At 38.2% G+C, this 24,518-nt stretch overlaps 1 protein-coding gene across 1 annotated transcript in view; it reads right to left on the bottom strand.

Annotated features, from left to right (window-relative positions):
• ADGB (androglobin) overlaps nt 1-24,518 on the bottom strand; it is a 246,686-nt gene that overhangs the window by 84,490 nt on the left and 137,678 nt on the right. The window contains exons 17-25 of the mRNA XM_030929016.1: nt 21,372-21,474; nt 18,485-18,626; nt 16,608-16,722; nt 13,966-14,133; nt 9,505-9,640; nt 8,754-8,891; nt 5,906-5,999; nt 1,964-2,098; nt 1,286-1,439 (exon numbers count right to left, since the gene is read on the bottom strand). Coding sequence (XP_030784876.1) covers nt 1,286-1,439; nt 1,964-2,098; nt 5,906-5,999; nt 8,754-8,891; nt 9,505-9,640; nt 13,966-14,133; nt 16,608-16,722; nt 18,485-18,626; nt 21,372-21,474 — 1,185 coding nt within the window. The remainder of the gene's footprint in view (nt 1-1,285; nt 1,440-1,963; nt 2,099-5,905; nt 6,000-8,753; nt 8,892-9,504; nt 9,641-13,965; nt 14,134-16,607; nt 16,723-18,484; nt 18,627-21,371; nt 21,475-24,518) is intronic.

Here is a 24,518-nt window from a genome sequence, read left to right as displayed (position 1 = left end):
CAAACTATACTACAAGGCTATAGTAACCAAAACAGCATGGTACTCGTACCAAAACAGAGATATAGACCAATGGAACAGAACAGAGCCCTCAGAAATAATACCACACATCTACAACCATCTGATCTTTGACAAACCTGACAAAAACAAGAAATGGGGAAAGGATTCCCTATTTAATAAATGGTGCTGGGAAAACTGACTAGCCATATGTAGAAAGCTGAAACTGGATCCCTTCCTTACACCTTATACAAAAATTAATTCAAGATGGATTAGAGACTTAAATGTCAGACCTAAAACCATAAAAACCCTAAAAGAAAACCTAGGCAATACCAATCAGGACATAGGCATGGGCAAGGACTTCACGTCTAAAACATCAAAAGCAATGACAACAAAAGCCAAAATTGACAAATGGGATCTATTAAACTAAAGGGCTTTTGCACAGCAAAAGAAACTACCATCAGAGTGAACAGGCAACCAACAGAATTTTTGCAATCTACTCATCTGGCAAAGGGCTAATATCCAGAACCTACAAAGACCTCAAACAAATTTTCAAGAGAAAAACAACCCCATCAAAAAGTGGGCAAACGATATGAACAGATACTTCTCAAAAGAAGATATTTATGCAGCCACAGACACATGAAAAAATGCTCATCATCACTAGCCATCAGAGAAATGAAAATCAAAACCACAATGGGATCCCATCTCACACCGGTTAGAATGGCAAATATGAGATTTAAATAAACAGAGAAGCATGTGGTTTGAGTGAAGGTCAGAGATCAGGGTCTATCATTCAGCCACAGAAAGGTCCCCAAGTACCTCTGGCTGGTGAAGGAATTTATGTAGCCCTCAAAATGAGGTGGTGATGGTTGGTGGCTATGTGACCACAATTTTCTGAAATATACAGGAGTAGAATAAAAACCCAGTGGGAAACAAAGACAATCATCTGATTTGGTTTTGGGATAAGGCTAAAGGAGCTCTTTAGATTCATTTCTATTTTAAGCATTTATGTGCTTCTTAAATTTCAATAATTAGAATTTCCAGTGCTTTCTTTTTGCCATGTTTTCTTTGGGGAGGAGAAGAAAGAGGGTTGAGAGGTGAAGAATGCTTTAGCATTTACATTAAATGCCTCCTACTGTTAAATATATGAGACTTCTATAGTGAAAGATCAGGGCCTTATTTGCCTGTTAAGTAGATTAAAACCAACTCTGCCCTCCCTTCAGGACCCTCTACAAGCTGGTGACTTTTCACTGCCATTCTATCATATGTGGAGAATACAGTTTATACCTACCTTATTCTTGGTATAAAGATAAGGCACCACTTTTTGGAACACCTTGGGCACTTGCTCCATTGTGTCATTATTAACAACGTGTAGGATACAGATTGGAAGTGTAGTATATACTTTGGGAACCAAAATCATATCTTGAGGAACCAAAAATGTTTCTCTGTAATTACAAAAGCATGAACTTTCCCTTGACATAAATCTTAAAGGAAGTTTGAAATTTGTATTAATGCTAAGAAATTTTTTTTAAAACTCCAAAGTTCCAAATAACTAAAAGGCACACATATTATTTTCTTTTCAAAATTACTATTCATATGCTATTTTGTCAAGTAAATGCAAGCTCTATTAAAAAATTCAATTTTATAAGTAATTTGTGACTTTTACCAGATATGCTATTGCTTAGAAATTGAAGGATCTTTTTCTATTCTAAAAGCATATTAATTTGTTATATTATTTTTATCATGAACCTAAAAGATTCTAATAATTAGTAAACATTCTTCATATTTTGATGAATAGATAAAAATTTATATAATATCTCATTTAAAATGCCAAGTGTGGAAGAATTTTAACTAACTTATGAAAGCAACCCAGAAGCTAATACCTTTACTACTATCATAAATAAATATTGATAAATATAGATACTGCAAGCCATTTAGAGACATATTTGTCATTCTATAATAACCTTACCTGAATACTATAAACCAAGAATTTGGTGGCTGCTCTTGATAAGTCACAGTATAATCCGCAAAAGCAATCTTAGTTTCTTCATCTTGATAGCATGGATAAGATTCCAAAGACTTGCACTTGCTTTTAAACATTAGTCTAGAAATATAAAAATAAATTAAGTATCAATGGCAAAAGCCACTTTAAAGATAAACTCTATTTACAAAAAGAAATAAAAATAGTGTAAGATATTGCAAGTCATTGTTTGCTAGATTGAGATTTGATCAAAGGGAATCTGTGTAGTCCCTGAGACATGGTGCCAAAGGATGGGGACCCATTTTAGGTCACTCACAAAAGATATCTGTCAAAGGTGCCCAAGGTTGTCTGAGGCTCTTAAAGGAGAACATGATCCATGATTGAGGGAGTAAAGTTTATAGCTGGGAAACCAGAACCAAAGTTGAAGCTATAAGGATAGAAAAACTAGAAGCAAGCAAACCAGCAATAAAACTGGGTGAGAGTCACTGAAGGGCCTGGAATTAAAGTAGAGAATGGAGACTGAAATGGAGTTTAAAGTGAGAAATACGTTTGGGAAAATAGATTTTAAAAATCTAAGGCCATGCACAAGTGGAGAGTGCTGGCTTTCCTCCTGCATGATTTCTGAGGGTATAAGGGAGTAGAGCATACACTGCTAAACTAATTATAGAGCTGAGGTTTCTCCATGTTTTCCCCCTAGAAGACTGTGACATATTCCAGAACATAATGGGAGTGATGATGTGATGGATTTTCCGGGTCTTATCCCTCCCATTTGGCCAGAAACTGGATGTGCCCTTAGTAGCACTGGGAATATAAGGCCCTGTATACAATGTCTCAGGTATTAGCTGGGATGGAAGTCTTACAGCCATAGCAAATGGTTCTCTTTTAGAGGTGTACACAGAGCCAGAGATGTTCTTGTCTTTCAGAAGGCAGAGGTTTTCATTGATTGTCAGTGGAAAGCAAAGACATGGTGGTCCTCATGGAAGACAAAAGTCACATACTCCATTTCATCATTGGTTTTTGTTAGGTTTTTGTTGATCATAGGCTTTTGGTAGGAGGAAACTAACAGGATTATACTTGGAAGGGGTTTAAAAGACCTTTTAAAATGGTGACAAGGACAAATAATAGGGTAACCATATATCTGGTTTGCCTGGGATAGCTGTGGTTTATACTTACAGTACTGGACTAATTATTAACAGTTCTCCATCTTTTCTTGTTAATGTCCTAGTTTGGATGATCAATGGTATGATAATTCTAACTAGGAGCTATAAAGTGCAGATCTGTCAATGCAGGACACCCCCGCAAATCACACAGGGCTGGCCTAATCTATACAAGGATGTTGGCTCAACCAACATGGGAATTAAGCTGGTCACAGTGGGAATTGACTGGAACGGGACCTGCACCATTCTAAAATGAGGGTGATTTCTGGTCTTCCCAGATGTCACTGCTCCTGTTAAACATTCTACCCTTTTCATGAATGTAAGGCTTTCAAAATCCTGATGAACTATATAGAATATTTTGAATGACCTAGGGTGATATACCCGACTGAGTTGGAAGAGTTAGTCTTAATTAAGAATTAGTTTTAATTTAGTCAGATTTTTATCTGATACAATGCCCTCATAGGAGAGTTTGTTTCTTAGACATCATTTGCAAGAAAATTGGGTGCAAGATATTACCCACGTATTTTCTTATGATAGGCCTCAGAATGCAGAAGTAACTTGTACAAGAGGGTCTGTTCTCTCTGTGTGTGTCCACACAATTGGATTGGGTTGTTAAGATGAAATGGGATTCGGCCGGGCATGGTGGCTTACGCCTGTAATCCCAGCACTTTGGGAGGCTGAGGCAGGTGGATCACGAGGTCAGGAGATCAAGACCATCCTAACACAGTGAAACCATGTCTCTATTAAAAATACAAAAAATTAGCCGGGCCTGGTGGCAGGAGCCTGTAGTCCCAGCTACTTGGGAGGCTGAGGCAGCAGAATGGTGTGAACCCGGGAGGCAGAGCTTGCAGTGAGCCCAGATTGTACCACTGCACTCCAACCTGGGCGACAGAGCAAGACTCCGTCTAAAAAAAAAAAAAAAAGATGAAATGGGATTCAAATGGGATTCAATCTTAAGACTAAATCATAAATTGGTAAACTTAGTCTTCCCAGTTGACTTGGGGAAAGTTCTTCCCCTTCAGAGTTGCGAATGAAAGGCTAGGTTTCAGAACCTCAAACTTCCACATGTAGTAGTAATGACAATACCAATGTTTGCAATGGCTACTTTTCTGTAATGATTCAATCTGTGGCATTGTGCTAAGTCTACCTGTCTACCTTCATTTATCTTTACAGATTTATGAGGGAATAGTATTAGACAGTAGATATTATTATCCCTATGCTACATATAAAAATTAAGTTTAGAGAGGATAAGAATCTTATCTTAGATAACAATAATTAATAGAGCTGGCGTTAGCTTCAGGTCTTGTGTCAAATTGTGTGCTCTTAACCAAAGAATTAATGCCTGCTAGGATAAGGTAGCTTTGGATGCCACTGGCATTTGAGTTTAAATAACAGACATTTTGGTTTTATCTGTCCAAGAAATGCATATGTAGAACTCAAAGCATTGAAAGAGCATGGCCTCTGTATCAGATATGAGCTGAGAGTCTGTGAAATGGTCTTGACTGTAGTGGAAAGATCACATGGAGAAGAACAGCAACCTCCTGAAGGTATTATGCTAGTGTTTCAAATACACCTCCCTGTTGTACTATTCCCTAATAGGGGCGCTCACTTTTTAGCACATCATTTTCACGAAAATTTGGTGTAGGATCTGACCTACAGATCTCCTCCTGGTAGCCCCAAAATACAAAAGCAGGTTGGAAAAGAGGGTTTGTGCTCCTTATGTGCATTCAAACAATTAAAACATTAGGCGAAAGTGGAACCCTTTTAGGAAATGGGTTCTGGAGTAAAGATTAATCAAGTAATCTGCATGGGGTCTGCAGAGTCTCTTGAAAATGTAAATTGATGTCTTTTATCAGTTTAGGAAGGTTCTCACCTGTTATCTTCGTACTTTCTGTCACTCCAATTACTTACACACTAAGCTGTCTGAGAATGCCCCACAAGTCCCTTATGCTATTTTCCACTCATTTTCTCTTAGCTTCACTTGGGATACTTTTTATTGATATATTACCCAGTTCACTAAACTCTTCTTCTACTATGCCTAACCTGTGGTTAAATTTATTAATGAGTTCCTAATTTTGGTTATTAAAATGTTCATTGAGGTACTTTCCATTTGTCTGTGTTTTATTAATTAAATGCTCAAACTTTTAGTCTATTTTCTCTTTTTTATTATTTATTTTCTTGCTCATTTTCATAACAGTCATGTTTAGATGTTTTTTTCTTCTGCCACCTCTGAAATCTAAGTTGCCAGAGGGTATGGTTCCACATATTTTCCATAATGTACAGTGTATATATATATGGGGGGGAGGTGGGTGGGTGTGTAATTTTTTTCTGTTTTGTTCAGGTTAGCTGGACTGTTGGACATGAGTTATGGCTAGAATGCAGTTTTTCTAAGGTTCAATCTACCAAGGCCTTGCCCCTGTTTAGAAAGTGTTGCCCTCCAAGGATTTCATCTGACTATTTGTTAACTGGGATCTCATCCCTTACCAGGTCCTAAACTTTAATTTTGTCTTCTCAGCACCATAAGTTTTAAGGAAATTTTGTTCTGCTCCTAGAAGTTTTCTGCTTAGAATTTTAGTTCCGTGCAATTAAAATATAAAGAAAAAGTAACAAGTACCACAGAAATGTTTCAGATAAAATATTGTGGAAGGTCCAAAGTAATGGTGTGGTTCCAGCTGCAATGACCGGGGAGCACTCAACAAATATGGTAGTATTCAAACTGGACTTTGACAAAAGGACAATATACTGCAATAAAAATATCATTTGACTGCTTTACCTTAAGAGAGAAACTGCATACTGTTCTAAATTCATTTCCAATATAGCCCAAACTTTTTGAAGAGTATCTGCAACACTGATATTTTCTTTTGTGTCTAAAAATAATAATAAATAATAACAACGTTAAGCTTTAAGATGCCTGAAAGATCATCTTGTTCCAAGTCTTCATCTTCACAAATGAAGTTGAAACTCACAACTAAGATGGTATTCAAAGTCATAGGCTTCGTTAGCAGAAAAAATAGGTCTAAAATATGAGCCACAAACTTCTAGTCAAGAGCTCTGCTCATTGTATTATGCTGTTTCCCTTCATCTTTAAAGTCTTAAAATATTGCTTGACCTAATTTAAGATAGTCATCAAAGGGTTTACAGTAAAACATTTTTTGTGACAGGCCTTATCTCAGAAAAAGTAATCCATCCAATTTTTCTAAAGAACAATGGCTAATAGGATTTTACTAGAGCTCTGTCTACTGCATTATCTGCAAATGGTTTAAAAGTAGATAATTTGCGGCCGGGCGCGGTGGCTCAGGCCTGTAATCCCAGCACTTTGGGAGGCCGAGACGGGCGGATCACGAGGTCAGGAGATGGAGACCATACTGGCTAACACGGTGAAACCCCGTCTCTACTAAAAAATACAAAAAACTAGCCGGGCGAAGTGGCGGGTGCCTGTAGTCCCAGCTACTCGGGAGGCTGAGGCAGGAGAATGGCGTAAACCCGGGAAGCGGAGCTTGCAGTGAGCTGAGATCCGGTCACTGCACTCCAGCCCGGGCGACAGAGCGAGACTCCGTCTCAAACAAACAAACAAAAAAAAGTAGATAATTTGCCAAGAAAATGTGAATCCATATTAAGAGCCTCAAATTTACTGTATCAGAAACTAACATTCTTTTACTAATTATCCTATCTTAATATCTTCATGGTATTTATCAGCATCTAAAATTGATATCTTCATATATTTACTTGTCTATTATATGCTTACTCTCACTAGAATACAAAATTCATCAGGGTAGAAATCTTGTCTGTTTTATTGACTGCTATAAGGCCAAAATATGTAGCACTGCTGTGCAGTCAAGAGTTATTCAATAAATATATGTTGAGTGAAAAAAATGCAAACACTATTCAAAAAAACATTTTGAGTAGTTGAACACAAACTCTATGAAGTACATTACTGAATTGCTCATATTTTCAGTCTCTAAAAAGGGAAGTAAAATCATTATATGAAAAATTTTACAACATATATGTACAATAAAAGCATATTGTACCATATGCATGGTTTGAATGTATTTCCCAAACTTTATGTGTTAGAAACTTAATTCCCAAAGTAACAGTATTGAGAAGTGGAATCTTTAAGAGGTGATTAGCTCATGAGAGCTATGCCCTTATGAATGAATTAATGTAATTATTGAAAGAGTGGGTTAGTTATCTCAAAAGTGGCTTCCTGATAAAAGGATGAGTTCTGACTCCCTCAATCCCTCCTTTATCTCCCTCTTTCTCTCTCTCTTTCTTTCACGAATGTGCTCTCTCACCCTGCCACCTTCCTCATGGGATAAAGACTCTGTCCAGATGCAAAGCCCTTGATTTTGGATTTTCCAGCCTTCAGAACTGTAAGAAATAAATCTCTGTTCTTTATAAGTAACCTGGTCTTTGGTATTCCATTAAATAAACCAAGACATCCTATATTGAGCTTGATGAATGCATATGTTTTGTAATGGGAGGAAAAAAAATTATATTAGACAACTGTCATTATGTAATTTAGGGTTTTTAAACCATTGTGTATCTGATGTTTTTATGGCTTAAACATTATCATTAAATGTTTTAAATGGATCCATTTTTTTTTTTTTTTACAAGAAAATGTTTCAATATATGTAAAGAATTCTATTGGAGGTAAGGCTTCTCCTATCAAAATGTCAGCAAAAACCACAGAATGAAAAGGACTGAATATATGTGTTTTGTTTTTGTTTTTGTTTTTTTGAGACAAGATCTCACCCTGTCACCCAGGCTAGAATGCAGTGGTGTGATCTCAGCTCCAGCTCAATGCAACCACCACCTCCTGGGCTCAAGCAATCCTCCCACCTCCGCCTCCCAAGTAGCTGGGATTACAGGCACATGCCACCATGCCTAGCTAATTTTTATATTTTTTGTAGAGACATGGTTTCCCCGTGTTGCCCAGGCTGGTCTTGAACTCCAGAGCTCAAGAAATCTGCCCACCTCAGTCTCTGAAAATGCTTGAATATAAGTTTTGCATCTGCCATGTTTTACTTTAAGCTGATAAAATAGACCTTCTGGCAAAACTATTTGATTCGTATACATAGATGTATCTGATTTAATAAATTTAAGAACACAGTTAAAATGCATTTTATGTCTTCTAGATGTATGTTACTATGGACATACATGGTGGCTTCTTTATTATGCATTAGTTTATTCATTCACTTAATTATTCATTCATTTGAAAAATCATCTGGAAATGTGAAAATATCATGACTTAGCTGAGGCTGACTGAGGTAGGACAGTGCTAGGTAGTTGCGATATATACAGAAAAAGATCAGTTCCCTGTTTTAAAAGAATTTGCAATAGATTGGGAAAACTAAGCTGATCATTCTTTCATTTTTTCACTCATTCTTTCAGCAAGTATTTATTGTGTGCTTATGATGCACCAGGCACTGTGCCAATCCTGAGAACAAGACACTCAGTGTATTGGACATACTTCCTGATTTCAAATAATTTCATTATTTAGAGGACTGAAATTAATTAGTTGAGCCATAAAGTGGGGTGACTCTAAAATACTTTTATTAACACATATAAATACTTGTTCTTATATAAACAAGGTCATTTTATAAATGTTTGGACATACATACCTGGTATTCTGGCTTTCATGAGTAATCTAACATAAGTTCCTCTCCACATGGCTTGAATTTTAATTGCTGCTGCTACTTCCTCAGGAGAATACTCTTTATCACTTGTGGGCATAGAATATTTAACGTCCAGCCATTCCACTGGAAAGGGAAAAATAAACTTTGGACTGGAAATTATATTTAATCCCTTCCCCAAGTTTCAATGCCTTTAGCTGTTAAAGCCCTCCAACATATAAAATTCTACATTCCAAGGGTTAGCATCATATTTAATATTGCCAGATCTAGGTGGTTCTTGTTAGAATGTAAGTATTCTGCAGGAGGGAAAAACACACAAAATACGGACATCTTAGTGAACTACTATTGATTTCTGTGTGAATATAGCCAGAGATTTCTCTCAAAAATAAAAGACATGTCAAAATGATGGGAAGAAGAGGAAAGTAGGGTTACTTGGGTCAGAGGATCTTGCCAGAATTATTCAAATCAAACCATATAGATTAGTGACTTCCATATTTTTAAGGTTAGGAGTAAATAAAACAGGGAAGTTCTAGGCTCCCCTGGAAGTATATGTGGTGGGGATTAGGAGTAGGGGATCCCCAGCAGGTCCTCGGAGCCCCTTGAGCTTTTAGAGCATTGCTTGAACTCCATGACAGTCCACGGAGATCTATTCCACTTACTCCACAAACACATTTCTCAAATTATTTACCTTACTTAAAACTAGGAATTCCTTGATTAAATATATACAGTTAATGGGTACCTAAAGAAACCTCTTCTAAGGAGGAACTGAGTAACTCCAAGTCCAAAACCATAGCCCGGAATGCAAATTTGAAGTTTGGAGGAGGTTTTGTTATTTGAACTTTTTTCATTAAACGCCATAAAGAAAGATGAAAAACCTGAAACAGATAAAGTACATTAATTTTTTTATAGCAAGAAAATAACCATTTCTCAGATATACACACAACCGAACAGAAGATTCTTTGAAGTCCCACTCACCCAGTAAGATACCAAAATTATCATTTGATTATTTCTAATTTAATAAAATGTAATCACTACAACAATGTTTATAATATAGGCTCAATTAAAATACAGCATTAAACTGGTAGAGGAGGTAAAGAATAAGGTAAAAAATAGCATTATCCTTGTGCTTAAGCAAGTTAAATAGCTTATTTTATTGATTCTAAGATGCCATCCATTGTAAGACACATTATTATTTCATATGCTACTTAAAATGAAGAAATATTTCTTAGAGCTTTTTAAATCATTTAGTAGTGGTACTAATCTCATATTGAAAAAAACTCTTTTAGACTTAGGCAAAGCTTTTTCATCATCTGTCACATAGTTGTGTAATTATCAAAGTATAAAATGGAGTTTTTTTTTTTTTTTTTTTTTTTAACCAAAATAGCTTCCTTCTGCATAAGTGATTCATTCACCAAGACCCTTTACATATTAAATCAGGGCCAGCTACATTGGGCACATGCGGAGTCATCTTGGTAGCATGAAATGGTGAACCAACCACATGGGCTCTCTTTCATCCAGGCTCAGTCATCTAACCTATCAGCAGTAGAAACTGACCCTGGTCTTTGATATGGTATTGTCCCCTGAGAAGTCTGGCCATTTACTTGGTGGCAAGCTGCTTCAGTGGATTAGACGTCCACTAGGTGGGTCACCGATTCCTTACAAGAATTGACTCCTGCCTCAGCTATGAGTTTGCTTTCTGTGTCCTTGGTACCTTGGCCAGCATCATTATCCAAGAGGTTATAGAAAATCTGGTTTGCAAACATGGGATTCAGCTAAAATACCCGTGGACCAAGAGTTGCATTATAGAGTAAGGATTTAACCACTGGGAATAGTCTGGAACATGTTGGTCCTAACATATACCATACATAGAATTGATAAAATTCCTGGTAGATTGAAATGACACATAGAAGGCTCAGTTAAAAAGCCAGCCTGGAGATGACACTTGAAGTACGTACATATGAAATCAAAGACCAGTATCTGGTACTGTATCTGCATAGTTAAAACACACAGGCCTGAGATTCAAAAGTTGCAAGTAAGATTGGCCTCCCTCCCCATCATCTGACATGACCCATTTGCAGAATCCGTGCCCGATTCCCCCACAATAACGGGTTTGCTAGATTACAGAACACATTTCTTGAAGGAAGGAAACAAGGGATAATCCTACCAGAGAATACGGTATTATTTACGACAAACCTAAACTATGACATATGTGAAGTTGCTTTGGGCCTCTCATCTTGGCAGATAAGCAGAAAAAAAGGAGTTAATATAACAGGATAGGAGGAGAATTCACATTGCTTATCATGAGTACTAGGGTTTCTGCTACATTGAGGGAGCAGGGAGAATTTAGTCTGAAACTTGCTGGGACATTTCTTGATGCTTCCATAGTGAATGAGTAATTGCAGCAACCATGGCCTGGCTAACAGTAAGGCAGCCAAGATCCTGCACCCATCATGATGGAGAATCTGGATCACCCACCCGGTGAGCCACTAGAAGAACTGGCTGCAAAAGAAGGCAATCTAGAATGGGTGGCAGAGGAGAGAGGTGTTGAATACTGATTGTGGCCTCAGGGCCAGTGGTAGCTATAGAGACTACAGCCTTTTTTGTCATATGGTGATTTAATTATTTATTTGTTTAATTTTAGACCTTGTGACCAGCTACCAACCTGAAGTATGGATGACAGAGTTTACTTAAATGTGGGGGCACTATCAGACTTGTTCTACAGGTGAATTATGGTAAATATTTCTTGTTTATTACTCTCATGCTGTAGGTGAGAAGTTCTCAACTGGAGTTGATCTGCCCCTCAAGCAGCATTGCCAAATTAAATACATTACACTATAAGGGCAAGTACAAATCAAAAAATAAGAGACTTAATCACTCCCTATAAAAAGAAGGAAAGAGGTTGTATTCAGAACACTTGTAATGATAAGTTCTGTCTCTCTCTGCCTGTCTCTCTCTCTCTCTTCCTCTCTTTCTCTTACTCTTTCTTTCTCTCAGAAATGTATGTAAATCTTATTTATTTATTTATTTATATTTGAGATGGAATTTCACTCCTGTTGCCCAGGCTGGAGTGCAATGGCGTGATCTCGGCTTTTTGCAACCTCTGCCTCCCAGGTTCAAGCGATTCTCCTGCTTCAGCCTCCCGAGTAGCTGCGATTACAGGCACCCACCACCACATGTGACTAATTTTTCTGTTTTTAGTAGAGATGGAATTTCACCACGCTGGCCGGTAAATCTTTCTAAAAAGCTAAGTAAGCCTCTTGCCCATTTAACAGCCCAGGAATGTTTTTCTCCAGGACCTGAGAACCATTTCTTTGAAATGTTAATCATCATGGAAGATAACACCAGTATTTCCCAGTTTCATTGGGAGAGTAGGAGACTAGCATTGGTAGGTACCTTGCTGATATGAAGGTGTTACAAGTATTTTTCTTTTGATAAAGCTAATTACCTAACACAGATGGTCACCCCTATACCAAGTGAATTTGGGATGAACTATGTTGTGTGGCAAGAGGTACTATGGAGTCCTTTTCCTTGAGGACTACATATTGTTTATCTTGACAGTTTGTGTGAAATGGGCTGTATCTGCTTGGGGTAAGATTTTTTTTTGTTTGTTTTTTGTCTTTGCAATCTCTTAGCAGATTGCCTATGATGTGCATCATCTTCTGGCTTAAACTTCATTCAACGATAAATTGTTTTCCTTCTCTTCTGCCTTGTGAACAGGTCATCTAGGTTGGGAGATTTTATTTCTAATTATATTTCCTCAAGAACCCCAAACACCCAGTCAACTTTGAATAATGGATAAAATAAATTTTATATAAGTAATTTTATAAGTATACTGGGACAGTAGTATACTTCTGTCCTAAATATTGCACATATGGTTTGTTTACACACAAAATACAGTTTAACTGGGTGTCCTGTATTTGTATTTACTAAATCTGACAATGCTACCCCTCCCTGCAGGGGCATCTGGCAATGTCTGAAGCCTTTTTCAGTTGTCACAACTGGAATCTACTGGTGTTTAAAGGGTGGGGACCAGAAATGCTATTAAACATCCTACAGGGCATTACAAATGAACTGTGGAAATATAAAGAATCATAAGAATCTACTATGTAAAATGATATGCCAACAAGTTGGTTAACCCAGAAGAAAAGGACAAATTCCTAGACACATAGAGGCAATATTAAATTAGTAATAACAAGTATCCCATGTTGACCAGGCACAATGCTCATGCCGCTAACCCCAGAACTTTGGGAGGCTAAGCCAGGAGGATTGCTTGAAGTCAGGAGTTGAAGACCCGCACAGGCAATATAGTGAGACCCCATCTCTTAAATTTTTGTTTGTTTTTAATAGCCAGGTGTGGTGGTGCATGCCGGCAGTCCTAGCCACTTGGGAGGGTAAGACAGGAGGATAGCTTGAGCCCAGGAGTTCAAGGCTGTAATGAGCTATGATCATGCTTCTGCAAGCCAGCCTGGTTGACAGAGCAAGACCTCATCTCTCGAAAAAAGAGAAAGTCTCCCATCAAACAAAAGTGCATGACCTGATGGCTTTACTGTTGAATTTTACAAAACACTTAAAGAAGAACTAATACAAATCCTTCTAAATCTCTTCCAAAAAAAAATTGAAGGAGAGAGAATAATTATTTGACCCAAAATGTTAATAGTGTGAGGGTTAAAAAGCCAGACATAAGCCCACCTGGTTTTAGTGCAACTGCAGTAGACAGGTCCATATGTGCCTTGTGAAGGGGTTACCAGAAAGTCTCTTTGCTTCATCCCCTCATGGCTGCCCGTGAAGCCAGAATGCTACTTGGCCTGGCAGAGGCACACGTTGTAAGTGTGAGGAAGTCAAAGCCCTCGAGGGCAACCACCTAACATTGGGGAAAAGAGTTGGTGGAGGAAAACCACATCTTGCCATCCTTGAGTGGGAACTTTTAAAGGGATGTCCCACATAATTCCTCAGGACACCCTGCACGGCTGATTCCCAGTAACCACAGCAGTAATTGTCATGTCCTTTAACCAATTTCTTTCTCTTTCTCATTTCATTATTTTTACTCCCTCATTTCTGCTTTCTGAAATCACCTCCCAAATATATTATTTTCATCCAAAATATTTTCTCTGGCTCTGATTTGGGAGGTCACCTAATGGAAGACATACCATTTCAAAAAGAAAGTTTCCTCTTCTGAACATCATATTCCAAAGAAGCTTACCCTGAAGTGCTGTGCAGTTAGTTCTTTATCATGGAAGGGGACAGGGTAGTGAGCTGTTTGCAGATCCTTCAAAGCTGCAGAGAGTTTACCCTTATCTTTGAAATTAGCAATCACATTTCCAATAGCTTTCATAATCAACAGAGACTGTTCTGTAAATCGGCAGCTCTCCTGTGAAGACAAAGCATGGCAGCCACCCTCACTCATCCTTAAGTGTTATTTAGTTTATACAGATTAATGTCTGTTAAAATGTGAAACCTCTGCTGTATGGCTGATTCAATAATTCTTTATAGAGGATTTGACATCAAGGCAGTTTACTAAATTCTGCAATCTCAGAGATAAAAAACAAGGAATGCAATTCTTACCTGAGTGGGAACCCTGTAGGAGGAATATTCACCTCATATTGGGGATCATGGAAAATTTCCCCACCACGTTAATAACCAGACGTAGTTCTGAGGACATTTAGGATTAGCCTGAGAAAAAACTGTGTGGAGTTTGAGGACTGACAAACAGAGATTTCAGGGAGAAAGCCAGAAAGGTAAAAAAGATGAGAGGGTGATCTGGCATGGGCTGGTGGCTCTCTCCTGCTATAAACTGTAAAAAAAAAAAAAAAAAAAAAAAAAAAAATCATAAAGGAAGAAGGAGACAGGAATTTCAGGAAGTAACCAATTTTAAGAAATCGGAGAAAACTATGAGGTGTTTGGAGCTGTTGTTGTTGGTGTATGGTGGGTGGTCCTGGAGTTGCCTGGCAGCAGCATGAAAAAAGTAAAATTGGAAAACAAACAAACAAACAAAAAAAAATAAAATATTTTTTCCCCTTAGAGGGCACCATGGTGCAAACATGATTCTCGATTCTGTCCTGAAATTTTGGGGAATGGCCCAGCAAGTGTGCCTGGAGCACAGATGCCTTGCTAGGGTGAGAAACTGATGAAAGCAGATGCAACTGACTCATTATTGGAACACACTGACTTAGAATCCTGACAAAACCTACAGAAAGCTTCATCTCAGTGGTATCTCTCCCTAAGGTGAAACCATGACCAGAAAAGTTCTCTGGTCAAATATTAGATAGGGATGAATTATGGTTCTACGTAGCTTTAGTCTCTCTGCCCTTGGGTCAGTCTATTCTTTTTTGTTTCTTGGACTTGAGCTCCAACAATCTTTTCAACATCAGGAAGTGATATCTCCAGGGAAATGTGAGCCCACAGACCAAAATAAATAAACACCCGGGGAGATAAATTATCTAAAGGGAGACAACAAACTGACAATGTGTACCATATAAAGCAGAATTATTTTTTTGAAAAACACAATTTGAAATAAGCAAGATAAACCTAGTTAGGGAAATAAGTGACATCTGTGTCTAAAGTGAACTTGCTGATTGGTGTGATCTTGCTGTGGCTGTTGAGCAAGAGAGAAAGAGAACTAGTGAGAGGTGGTACAGCAAACAGAGGAGGCAGCCCTGGGAACTCTTGCACAGCCACTGCTCAGACAAGGAAGAATGCATGAGTGTGACATGTGTAGGAGCCATCTGTTTGCCACAAAATTTGCTGGCTGGCTTAGAGAATCCCATCAATACAAGGTTGTGCTATTTGGAATTGTTTTTTGTTTGCTTGTTTCTTTTTTCTTTTTTTTTTTTTTTTTTTGGTGGGAAAGGGTTAGAGCTGAGGAAGCATCAGGAATTTTACAGTGGGAAGGTCGTCTGCAAATATTCTCCCAAATGCACGTGCACAAAGGACATCTAAAACCAAGAGAAGATTTCAGGGGGCATACTGGTCCCATTGACCTCATCTTTTCTTTCGGACCCCATCAGAACAGAGAAGCAAGAGAAACCAAGGAGAAAAGACCAAGAAGAGTGAGAGGAGACAAAGGTGAAGAGACTGAAGCTTCTGAGCTACTCTTTCCCTGCTAAATCCTGGAGACACATGCTCCAAATTCCTTAGGTAAAGGAAGAAATGAAAAGAGAGAAAGAGACCAAAATTTTAAACTGTATTAAAAACGACTACACTGATCTTTTATACCCCAAAGAACCAATGATACCACGGGATCTAACTAAGATATTAACAGAAATGAAAAGACATTCAACAGAGTAGAGGTGAGAGCAGTTGTTGGAGAAAAGTATACATATTTCTCTTGTATACCTACAGGCTTCAGACTTCATTATAGACTTTATGGTTGTGTGTGGGGATTTCTTGCAGAGTATACTTAACTGTTTTAAAAGGTAAAAAATGAGTAAGTTGAATATAAAATAAAAGTGTGTTTAGTTCAAAATCTTTGAAAATAAAGCACATAAAAATTGCAGTTGTTGCTGGGCACAGTGGCTCGCGCTTGTGATCCCAGCACTTTGCGAGGCTGAGGCGGACAGATCATGAGGTCAGGAGTTTGAGACTAGCCTGGCCAACATAGTGAAACCCCGTCTCTACTAAAAATACAAAAAAAAAAAAAAAAAAAAAAAAAAAAATTGCGGGGTGTGGTGGCATGACCTGTAACCCTAGCTATTTGGGAGGCTGAGGCAAGGAGAATTGCTTGAATCTGGAAGGCAGAGGTTGCAGTGAGCCGAGATCATGCCACTGCACTCCAGCCCTGGCAATAGTGCGAGACTCCACTTCTAAATAAATAAATAAATAAATAGCTGTTGCAAAAATACTCACTGGTTCGAAGTTGGGTAGTACGACGTGTTCATCCCCAATGACAAATGACACCATGCTGCAGATGTGTATGGCGTGTCCTACTGGGGAGTATGCGTTGAAGAGTAGCATGTGTCTCCTTAAAGAGAAGGGGTGCTGGATGAGAACCGAGTGCTTCCTGGGTGGTAGCATTTGACCTGTGAGTTGCTTGTTCACACTTTGGAACTCAAACAAAGTCAAAGGTTAGTGAAGAGTTCAATTTTTAACACAGATGAGATAAGGATCTTTGAATTTGCACTCTATAAGAACCCTACAGGATCACGAAATCTATACTTTACTTATTATGTAGGACAAACATAGTTAGACTAAATGCCAAACTTCTCTCTAGTGCACGCTGGAGTGACCTCCCACACACTGTAGTCATGGTGTGAAGACTAGTCTTGATTTCTCCCTAACAACAAGAAGAACTCAGGCCGGTATAGAGCTGTGTAGGCTTCATAGTCTTTTTCTCACGAATGCATCATTTCATGTATGTTAATTGCGTCTCCTCTACCAGGTTGTTGTATCGTGAGAGCAGGGATATTCAAGTTCCTCCAGTTATTGAGCATTTAGAGCAGCAGTCCCCAATCTTTTTGGCACCAAGGACCGGTTTCACAGAAGACAATATTTCCATGGACTTGGTTTGGGGATGGTTTCAGAATGAAACTGTTCTACGTCAGATCATCAGGTATTGGATTCTTATAAGGAGCGTCCAGCCTGGATTCCTTGCATGTGCAGTTCACAATAGGATTCCCGCTCCTATGAGACTCTAATGCTGCTGATCTGACAGGAGGCAGAGCACAGGCACCACTCACCTCCTGCTGTGTTGCCCAGTTCCTAATAGGCCTCGGACCGGCACCAGTCCATGGCCCTGGCGTTGGGGACTGCAGATTTAGAGCATGTTCAAAACATACATGCTGATGGTTTAGGTTCTGTGGGGGAAAAAGCGTATATAAGAAGATTCTTTATTAAATTCCTTGTCCTCGGTTGTCTCAATGAATGAGCACTCGGACAGAGTAATTTGATTTGCTGGAGTATAAAGGGGAGATGTGAGAAATGTTAAAGTTTCAAAATGTATTATTTTCTAGAAGTACTAGATGCCTGACACAATTATTTTAGCATTTGTTGCTGAGGCTTTGCTTTTTGCATAAAAGCCATAGTTTTTTGTTGATCATATAAAATAAGCATGATGGATCTTGGGAAAAAGTAAAAGCTAGTGAAAATGTTTATTTCAAAGCCTAGTGAAAATATTTATTTCATCTGAAATTTGAGGTAATATTTTGAATTTTATTCATCAAAATAAAAAACATTTCCATTATATGTATTTTCTCTAAAATTGAAACTAATGTGTTTAACCAGCTTTATCTGAATTAAAAATATTATTTAACAAAAATCAGCTACAGGAAAATCTAGATTGGCAGCGGAAAATGCATATTTCTCAATTTGCATTTAAATAGAATCAAGGTTTTTGCTAAGTATTATAATATTGGTGAGAAAACTGTAAGAAATATTTATGAGAAAATTCATAATATTTAAAATATTATCAGTGTTATGTGTATAATACTTACAAATTAATTTTAGAAAATGCTGGGTTAAACAAGCTTACGCAGTATTGTTGACTAAATATATTCCCAGAATCTTTGACAATTATGAATCTCCCAAAGGGGTATTCATTGTACAGTATTTCTCAATGTAGTTTTTTGGAATTATTTTTCTCACGAATAATAATGATGGACCTATGCCTTGAGAAATTACTTTAAGAAACAATATCTTAGACTCTATATTGTTTACTTCTTTAGTAACCAACAATTTGCAAGGCTTCAAACCATTTTTATTATGGGAAAAATGAAGTCACTTCATACCCAACAGGCAGACGAACCACTGTAGCCTTGGTAGCATATGTGTGAATCTTCAGAACAAGATTGCCTGGTTTCAGAGATTTCCAAGAAAATGTCTCAGCTGTGAGAAGCCCAGGCTCTATGGGAGGACTGTCTTTCGTTAAGGCTTTAAGATAAGTAAAAAGGTATCAAAATTTGATTGTGAAAGTGCAGTTGGCATTCACTAGTACTGTTTTTTTTTAATTAAGTAACAACATAAATAATAATAATCAAGCATTAGAAATATTATTGAATGTTCACAAAACATTAGAAATTGCTCCAGGTAAATTACTAGAAAGAAACACTTAGGTCTTCCTGCCTGCTCAATGTTCTTCCTTATAACAATCCTCTCAAGTGAAGAAACCAGGAATAGGAAAATCAGAAGTAGGAGGACATTTTTCATTGTAGTATAGCATCGCTTTTATTATCTCTATGGTAGTAACTACAGTATCCCTCTAGATTCAATTTTAAAGGAAGAAAACATATTACATCTTGAAAAATAAGAGATTTCTCTAAAACAGCATAAAAATAGCTAAAAAAAAACTCACTGTTTATCAAAAAAAATTATTTTTTAAAGATGGATTCTCACTCTGTCACCCAAGCTGAAGTGCAGTGGTGCAATCTCGGTTCACTGCAACCTCCACCTCCTGGGTTCAAGCAATTCTCCTGCCTCAGTCCGTGGAGTACCTGGGATTACAGGCACCTGCCATCACCCCTGGCTAATTTGTGTATTTTTAGTAGAGACGGGGTTTCATCATGTTGGCCAGGCTGGTCTCGACCTCCTGACCTCAGGTGACCTGCCCACCTTGGCCTCCCAAAGTGCTACGATTACAGGAGTGAGACACCATGCCCAGCCTGTTTATCAAAATTTTTACCTTTGATTCAGTCTTTGACATTATGTAGAAAGCAGGCAATTAACAAAGTTTGAATTTAATATCAAGTTTTTCTTTAAAAATGGATAAATAATACGGGCTAATTGTTCATCAATGGCTGAGGGCAAAATACTTTCTCCCCTATTTCCAGAAAACACTGGAATTGAGGATAAAGGTCACAACATTACCTGAAATGCCTTCATGCCTATAGAATTTAAATGTTCTGGGATGTGGTGTGGCTTCAGAGGTTTTGGTTTGGTAGATGCACTAAACTTAGATCACTAAATTTTGGAAAATTTATTATACAACAAGTATTTTCTAGCCACCTACTCTACATTAGACACCATTCAAAACGTTGACAATACTTCAGTTTAAAAAAAAAATCCCCGCCCTACATGTTGACAAACATTCAGTATCAAGCATTTGGGAAATACTTATTGTACACTTACAGTGCCATGTACTGTTAATTTGAGCTAAAGAAAAAAATTAGCAAAACAGGCCAAAGAATAAAAGAATGAAGTTTTGTGAGTGTGTTCCTGTGTGTGCATATTTATGCAAGGGTTGGCGTTGCAGAAGAGCAGAGATTTTCTATCCATTAGAACAGAAGGAAGGTGGCCTAGATTTTGAGAGCGTTCATTGCGGGAAAGGGAGATAGAAATTCTGAAAGCAGAAATCATTTCTGATTTCTTCTGTCTCTTCAGTGAGATTAGCAGCAAGGTCATCAGCTGAACATGAGTGAGAGTAAGAGTAGGTGTTGAATATTTGAAGAGAGAGAGCATGTTTGAGGGTTTGCAATAGTCATCTACAGAAATAAGTAAGAGTGGGAGAATAAATGAACGAAAGAAATACTGGCAGTGCTTAAGGCCTTGTTGAGATTTGCGCTCCTCAAATTTAAGCAAGGCTAGCCAGTATGTTTGTTTTTCTCCCCTCCGATCACATTCAACTGCTGTCTTGAAATTGCGAGTTGGATATAGCATCAAGTTTAACCAATAGTGAAGTTTTTCCAGGAAAATTAGATGAGGGGGTAAAAAGAGCAAATGTGTGCAGGGTATCTCTGTGATGGACAGAAAAAAAAGTGGCAGGGTAGAGAGTAATGAAAGTCCCAGTATTTCCAAAATTGTAGGAGTGGGAGTTCTGTAGAGTGAACTAGAGAGTCAAGCAGTGAGGGGGGAAGTCGGGTGCTTGAAATTGAGATGATTCAGATGATGCACCAAAAAAAAAAAAAAAAAAAAAGTAACCTTAAAGTCTACAGAGTAACCATGAAAGTAGGAGACCAAGGTGGGATAGAGGAAAAGATTGTTGGATAGAGGAAAAGATTGTTGGAACATCAAATCGAAAACAAATAGTTTGTTTTTCAATAGATGTTGAAATAATTAAGAACGATGACATTTGCAGGTCAACAACGACAGCAACAACAGATTGACTAAGTACACCAAAAAAGTGAACAGATTAGTACAACCAGAAAAGGTGCGGGTGGCAGGAGTGAGCATAATCCTTGGTGTCTGCAGAGTAAGAGCATCAGAGGAGGTGGTGTAGGTGGTCCAGTGGGACTCTGGAGAAACTCTGGAAAGGGAGGAAGTTCCTTCACTCATGGTCTTCTAAAAATCTTTTTAAATTAAAAAAAAATTTTTTTTGAGACAGAGTTTTGCTCTTGTTGCCCAGGTTGGAGTGCAATGGCACGATTTCAGCTCACTGCAACTTCTGCCTCCTGGGTTCAAACGATTCTCCTGCCTCAGCCTCCTGAGTAGCTGGGATTACAGGCGCCTGCCATCACGCCCTGCTAAGTTTTGTTATTTTTAGTCGAGACGGGGTTTCACCATGCTGGCCAGGCTGGCCTAGAACTCCTGACTTCAGGTGATCCACCCGCCTCAGCCTCTCAAAGTGCTGGGATTACAGGTGTGAGCCACCACACCTGGCCTCTAAAAATCTTATTATTGCATGTTCCCTAGCCTGAACATGATCTGGGCTTTAAGGCTATCATTTTCTCAGAGTCCTCTTACCTCCATACTCCCCCCAGCGTACCAATGCAGAAAAGCAAACCAGTAGTTCAATAGGTTTTAGACTATCTACAAATAGATAGTAGGACACTCGTTCTTCTGAAAACTGCAAGAAATTAGAGCAGTTGTCATACTTAATATCAGTTGATCAATGCTATTATTTTCACTTGTAATGAAAACATAGTATAACATCTAAAATTTACAGGAAACTTAGTGTCAAAATAAACACTTTATGAATCTAATTGTATGAAGAAAATTATACTGGGTGAATGTTGGCAACCTTCTGTGGAAATTGCAGCGCTGTGTTAGACTACTAGCCGCCATATCAGAGAGAGGCAGAGCTCTCCTCTATGAGGAAAGAAAAGGGATACACTTGTTCCAGAAATAAGAAAGAGAAGAGACTGAGCCCAGGGCAGAGTAGTACTCAAGCATGGGTCTTTGATGGGCAGGAAGGCCACAGAGTAAGTAACTGTGGCAGATAATGGGAATGGCCAATTGGATGTCTTAAGTTATTTTACAGGGTGGTGCATGAAATAAACACTCTCTTCCTTCTTTCCACAGGAGCTTCAGATACACACCTGCCGTGGTTTGGCTCTGTGTTTCCACCCAAATCTCATGTCGGATTGTAATCCCCACATGTTGAAGGAGGGGCTTGGTGGGAAGTGATTGAATCAGGGGAGCAGACTTATCCCTTGCTTTTCTAGCGACGGAGTTCTCAGGAGATGTGGTTGTTTGAAAGCATGTGGCACTTCCCCCTTTGCTGTCTCTCTCTCTCTCTCCTGTTCTGCCATGGTAAGACATGTTTGCTTCCCCATCGCCTTCCACCATGACTGTAAATTTCCTGAGGCCTCCCAGCCATGCTTTCTGTACAGCCTGTGGAACTGTGAGGCAATTAAATCTCTTTTCTACATAAATTACCCAGTCTCAGATAGTTCTTTACAACAGTATGAGAACGGACTAACTCAATACCCACTGCTTGCTGACACAGTGGGCTGTGGGTTTTTATTTTGGAGATGGAATAAAGTGCTTAGTAAAATCAAAACTTCCATTAAAAGATAGTTGCATAAAGGTTACATGCATATAATTTCAGTTCATCCTATATGAGTACTATCAATGTATCTAATTACACATTGATAGTACTTAATAATACTTAATAATTAATATAATTATTTAGATACATTAATGTATCTAATTACACAGAAAGGGTAAGCTATTTACCAAAGGTCACAGAGTTTGTAGTAGCAAAGATGCGAGAAAAAAGTAGGTATAGCCATCTGCATGACTCTAAGGCTGGCACTCTTGTCTAATACATTATTATTGCCTTTCAAGTTCTCAGTGCTTCAACATAATTGTGAGGGATGGCACACACTAAACGTATTCAATTAACTTAATTGAAATATACTATACTTTAAAAGTTTTTCATATTCTACCACAGTATTTAAAAACCAGTTAATATATGAAAGACAAATATGTAGCAATGCTATGAAAAAGGAAGCCTTGTTATTTAATCAAGTATAACAAAGAGTGCTAGAAATGCTTGATACAATGTAATCATGACTTAAATGATTACTCCTCTCCCTATTTTCCATTTGTTTTCATTTGGCACTTTATTTTATTTGTTTCCCATCAGCTGTGACATGTTGATGATATAGAGTGTTGTTTCAAATATACACTATCTGAAAATATGAAAGACCCTTGGACTTGTGAGCCTGGCATGCATGCCTGAGGAGGAGTTTCTGCCTGGAGCTCATTTTCTGTCATTTTCAAGGGCCTGAAAATTGAAGGGTGGGGTGCTCCTAAAGGCCACACAGGGGCCTCTGCCCTGGTGTCAGCTCATGGCACCTTTGAAATGACCCTGCTCTAACTTCTCACTGAACACCAAGGGAACATCTGTGGATTGTGTTGAGGACAGGCTTCGGGCTCTGTGTCCCCAGCTCAGCAGGCCACTAAGGTCTGGAGTGTCTGGCCTCAGACCACAGCTGATCCTTCCTTTCAGGCCATACTAAATGCCAATAAGATTATATTACAATGCCTTCCAAGAAAGTTATTTTTTCACACCATTAATTTTAAAAAAAATTCAGGGAAATAAAAAGGAATGTCATAATTTTATTTCACCAAGCTGAGACATTTAAAAGAGAAAAAAAATACTGTGCTTATCATCACCTCATAAGAATAAGATCAGAATAAAGAACAGTTGACCAGTTTACCACATACACTTTTAAATTAGGATGGTTATATGTACCAAAAGCTACTATGCAACTGTCTTTAGTAAATGACAGCCAACATTTAATATCACTTACCAATAAGCATTCTTCTATGTGTTTTACATGTGTTATTTCACATTTGATCTGCTTCATTTTCCTTAGATGTAAAATTATGGTAATAATATCTTTTTTTTTTTATTATTATACTTTAAGTTCTAGGGTACATGTGCACAAAGTGCAGGTTTGTTGCATATGTATACATGTGCCATGTTGGTGTGCTGCACCCATTAACTCATCATTTACATTAGGTATATCCCCTAATGCTATCCCTCCCCCTACCCCCTCCCCACAATAAGACTCAGTGTGTGATGCTCCCCTTCCTGTGTCCAAGTGATCTCATTGTTCAATTCCCACCTATGAGTGAGAACATGCAATATTTGGTTTTCTGTTCTTGCAATAGTTTGCTGAGAATGATGGTTTCCAGCTGCATCCATGTCCCTACAAAGGATGCAAACTCATCCTTTTTTATGGCTGCATAGTATTCCATGGTGTATATGTGCCACATTTTCTTAATCCAGTCTGTCACTGATGGACATTTGGGTTGATTCCAAGTCTTTGCTATTGTGAATAGTGCTGCAATAAACATACGTGTGCATGTGCCTTTATAGCAGCATGACTTATAATCCTTTGGGTATATCCCCAGTAATGGGATGGCTGGGTCAAATGGTATTTCTAGTTCTAGATCCTTGAGGAATCACCACACTGTTTTCCACAATGGTTGAACTAGTTTACAGTCCCACCAACAGTGTAAAAGTGTTCCTGTTTCTCCACATCCTCTCCAGCATCTGTTATTTCCTGACTTTTTAATGATTGCCATTCTAACTGGTGTGAGATGGTATCTCATTGTGGTTTTGATTTGCATTTCTCTGATGGCGAGTGATGATGA

The sequence above is a fragment of the Rhinopithecus roxellana genome, chromosome 4, assembly GCF_007565055.1.
Source record: "Rhinopithecus roxellana isolate Shanxi Qingling chromosome 4, ASM756505v1, whole genome shotgun sequence".
NCBI classification, from domain to species: Eukaryota; Metazoa; Chordata; class Mammalia; order Primates; family Cercopithecidae; genus Rhinopithecus; species Rhinopithecus roxellana.
The sequence above is the reverse complement of the archived record's forward strand: the minus strand, read 5'-3'. Positions and strand labels throughout refer to the sequence as shown.